The sequence below is a fragment of the Lactuca virosa genome, chromosome 6 (assembly GCF_052849685.1).
Source record: "Lactuca virosa cultivar CGN04683 chromosome 6, Lactuca_virosa_CGN04683_v6, whole genome shotgun sequence".
NCBI classification, from domain to species: Eukaryota; Viridiplantae; Streptophyta; class Magnoliopsida; order Asterales; family Asteraceae; genus Lactuca; species Lactuca virosa.
The window spans coordinates 233,207,597-233,211,499 of NC_136431.1; the positions used below are offsets into that span (position 1 = coordinate 233,207,597).

The 3,903-nt window shown below is 34.8% G+C and overlaps 1 protein-coding gene across 1 annotated transcript; it reads left to right on the forward strand.

Moving 5' to 3' along the window:
* The first annotated feature begins 762 nt into the window (after positions 1-762).
* Positions 763-3,550, forward strand: LOC145119170 (NAC domain-containing protein 17-like). The gene is made up of 3 exons (XM_079054791.1): positions 763-1,173; positions 1,668-2,564; positions 2,986-3,550. The coding sequence occupies exons 1-3, from the start codon at positions 963-965 to the stop codon at positions 3,366-3,368; spliced, it is 1,491 nt and encodes a 496-aa protein (XP_078910917.1). The 5' UTR covers positions 763-962; the 3' UTR covers positions 3,369-3,550.
* Positions 3,551-3,903: the final 353 nt, after the last annotated feature.

Consider the following 3,903-nt stretch of genomic DNA (forward strand, 5'->3'; position numbering starts at 1 on the left):
AACTGAATTTCTGTATGATATGCAAAGAAGCCATACAAATATACAAATATGTGAAAGATATATTGTAAAGTGTAAACACTTAAATATATGTATACAATGATTTAAGAAATGGTTAAATTTTTTTTTTCTGACTAATTATTTAGTTCGATCCTTTCATCAATAAAATTTAATTTAAACCAATAAATGTCACTTTAATAAATTATAATTGCCTCCGTGAGATAGAGTTCGAAAAATGTTTATTGTGTTAATAGTTTTTTTTTTTAGAAGTCAACATCTCTACAAAAATATATTTGAAAAACTAATAAACACTAGTAAAAATTGTTTTATACTGCCATCAAAAAGTTATTTTTCAAAATAATAATACTCACAAACCATCTACATTTTTGGTAATTTACTCATTTTACACACACACACACACACATATATATATATATATATATATATATATATATATATATATACACACACACATATAAATTAATCTAAATATATTTAAAAAAAATAGAATTACGAACTAATATTTTTTGCTGTTACATAAGCTAATCAAGATACTTTTTAATTTATTTTTATTCATCATATAATTAATAAAACCTTTTGTCAAAAATTTGTCATTGAGTTAGATAAGATTTCATAAACACCCCTGAATCAAAGAGTTGGAGGGTCAATGTGTCATTCATTATACTTTAGGTAGTCTAAATGAATTTAACCAAACTTAAGCGAGTTTCCAGGATATTTCCTTTTTTGCTCACTCACCAAATAAAGACCAGTAAACGCTTGGACCCAAAAGAAAACCCTCAAAGTCATCCCCTTTGGGGTCACAAATCTTCTCCTACACGCCTCTCTTAAATCTCTCAAGAACACTCTCCGATCAAAACCCACTTCAATTAATCCTAACCCAGATTCAATCAATCACTAACACACCTTCAATCGTTCGAAAAACAGGTGTTTTCTGCCCCAATTTGATGGGTTCTGACTTGATTGAAGCAGTGACGGTTTCAAAGTCCAAGTCGTCGCCCTCTGCCGGAAAGTGCTTCCCACCTGGTTTCAGATTTCATCCGACTGATGAAGAATTGGTTCTTTATTACCTGAAGAGGAAGATCTGTGGTCGATCGCTCAAGCTCGACATCATCGGCGAAGTTGATGTCTACAAGTGGGACCCAGAAGAGTTACCTGGTATGTATACATTCCTTCGCTTAGTTTTACTGTCTCTTGATATCATTAACTGTATTTGGATTTGTTTACTGATATGGGTTTCGTTTTTTTTGTTGAATATTAAGTATATGATCTTATTTCATGAAGTGTTTTGATTATGTGATTATTTGGTCATTAGGGTTTGTTTATTTTGATTTCTTTTGATTGTTGAATCATTAAATTTATCACTTCTTCAAGTGCTTCGATTATTTGATGATCATGGGGTTGATTCCGTATAGTCTGGTTATTTGGATCTTGTTACTTGAATTACTTACATGATTGTTTATTACTTATCTTGATCTTGTCATGTACAATCTTGTTGGATTTTCTTCTTTTGATTCTTTTGTTGTATGCTATTGTTTGATTAGAGGAATTTTTTGTTGTATTGTTGTTTTGAAATCTGATCATGTGAAAGAATCTTTAAATCTTTAAATCTTTCAACAATTGATACTAACTAATCTCTTCTCAAAATTCAGGTCAATCCAAACTAAAATCCGGTGATCGACAATGGTTCTTTTTCAGCCCACGAGATAGAAAGTATCCAAATGGTGGAAGATCAAGCAGAGCAACAATGAATGGTTATTGGAAAGCAACAGGAAAAGACAGAATCATCAAAAGGAAATCATTTCCAGTTGGAATCAAGAAAACCCTTGTTTACTACCAAGGTCGGGCACCTTCGGGCAGACGAACCGATTGGGTCATGCATGAATACACCATGGATGAAGAGGAGCTCAAAAGATGCCCATTTACCCAAGAACACTATGTCCTTTACAAAATCTTTAAGAAAAGCGGGCCCGGTCCCAAAAACGGGGAGCAATATGGGGCTCCGTTTGTTGAGGAGGAATGGAGTGACGATGAAGATTGCGTGGATCTCGATGCTTTTTTGGTACAGAAACGGAATCTGATTCCGATTCCGACTCCGGTGAATGACGTGAAAATTGTACGAGAAGAAGAACAGGAGAATGTGTTTACAAATGATATTGTTGAGTTTTTGAACAAGATTATTGATGAACCCGAGATTCCTCCTCAAGTCCCGGAAGTGAAAGAGACTGGGAATTGTTTCATGGAAAGTTGTGGTGATTTGAAAGATTTTCTTGAATTGGATGATTTGGTTGGTCCGCAGCCCGGAATTGCCGATTCCATTCCGGAGTTCGGGTCTTTGGCGGAATTCGATCTCTACCATGACTCGATCACTAGGTTTGTGGAATATGGGCCTGAAAACTCGGGTCTTGGGAGTGAAGTTTTGAGTCATGGTAATGATGAATTTCAAATAAGTTGTGATTTATGGGATTACAACAACAATCATGGAGATAGCAGCATCACAACTACTACTACTCAAACAACTCAACAAGCTATTTGTCATCATTCATCAGGTACTGATGCCCTTTTTTATTTTTATTCCAATTAAAATTTTGTAAAACAGTTGGAACTTTAATGGGAAAAGATCTTTTCCCACACTTTTATCTTCTAAGTAGTTCTTTTCGCATCAAGTCCAAAGAAAACAACTCCCATAGAGTAAGCGAGACTGTTTCTGTTTTTAGATTGAATGAATGTTTAAGTATGAGTAAATGACCATTTTACCCTTCTTGCATTTATGGATGATATGCTAACATTTTAAGAGCTCATGACCAGATGGCAATGGCATGAGCACTCTGAGCTTTACTCGGGGAGTTCAAGACCAAGCTTTTTAAGAGCTCCTCTTCCGGCATATTATACATATAATATATAACATGTAATCGTTAGCTGATTACACAATTTTTTTTTCTTTTTTGTTTTTTCGCGTGATTATTCTAGGTGTAATAATGGAAGAAAATCCCGAATTTTACACAAATCAATGTCCTGAAAATGATGTGGATAATGGCAATGGAACGGGTTCATGGTTCTCAACAGCTTTATGGTCGTTTGTGGATTCAATACCAACAACTCCAGCTTCTGCTTCAGAAGGGAGTGCTCTTGTAAACAAGGCATTTGAAAGAATGTCTAGCTTTAGCAGGGGTAGAAACGTAAATGTAGCAGCTGCTGCCGCTAGTGGGTCGGGGTTGAAAAGGTTAGAGAAACCAAAATCGAGTAGTAGGGGTAGGGGTATTGTATTTTTTTCTGTTCTTGGAGTATTGTTTGCTATATTATGGGTGTTTGTAGGGTCATCTATGGAGTTATTGGGTAGGTGTATATGGTAATTAATAGTGATTATGGGTAGCTTGCTTGTTGGTAAAAATGGCGGTGTTGTTTGCTAACATGCACCAGTCCATGCGGTGTTGTTTGCTAATGTGCACCGGTTTGTTCGGTGTTTTAGCTAACACGTTAGGCTACGAGGGTGTAATCATGTGGGTCTAATTTGCAAATAAATGTCATTTTTGTATGTCATGCTTGATTTTAAATACAAAAAATCTAATCATTGCACACTTGGTAAAAGGCTTGTGGAAGATATGGGCTTATTGACCCATTGATCCAAGTTCAAATCATGGGATCTGAAAGAGATTGCTTAGCATCATTGTCAAAGGCGAGCCTTCTCCCCATAACCCTGAAATCGGGGTACCCTAAATTTCTTTTTAAAACACTTTTACATTATTTTATTATGAGATTTGAGTATTGTTATTGTTATTGTTTAAATTTCTTTTTAAATGATTAGGGTTAATTTATGTTATATGGTATATTCCTTATTGATTCAAAAGATAGTGCTTATATGAAATATATCCAAACTACAATAAGGTT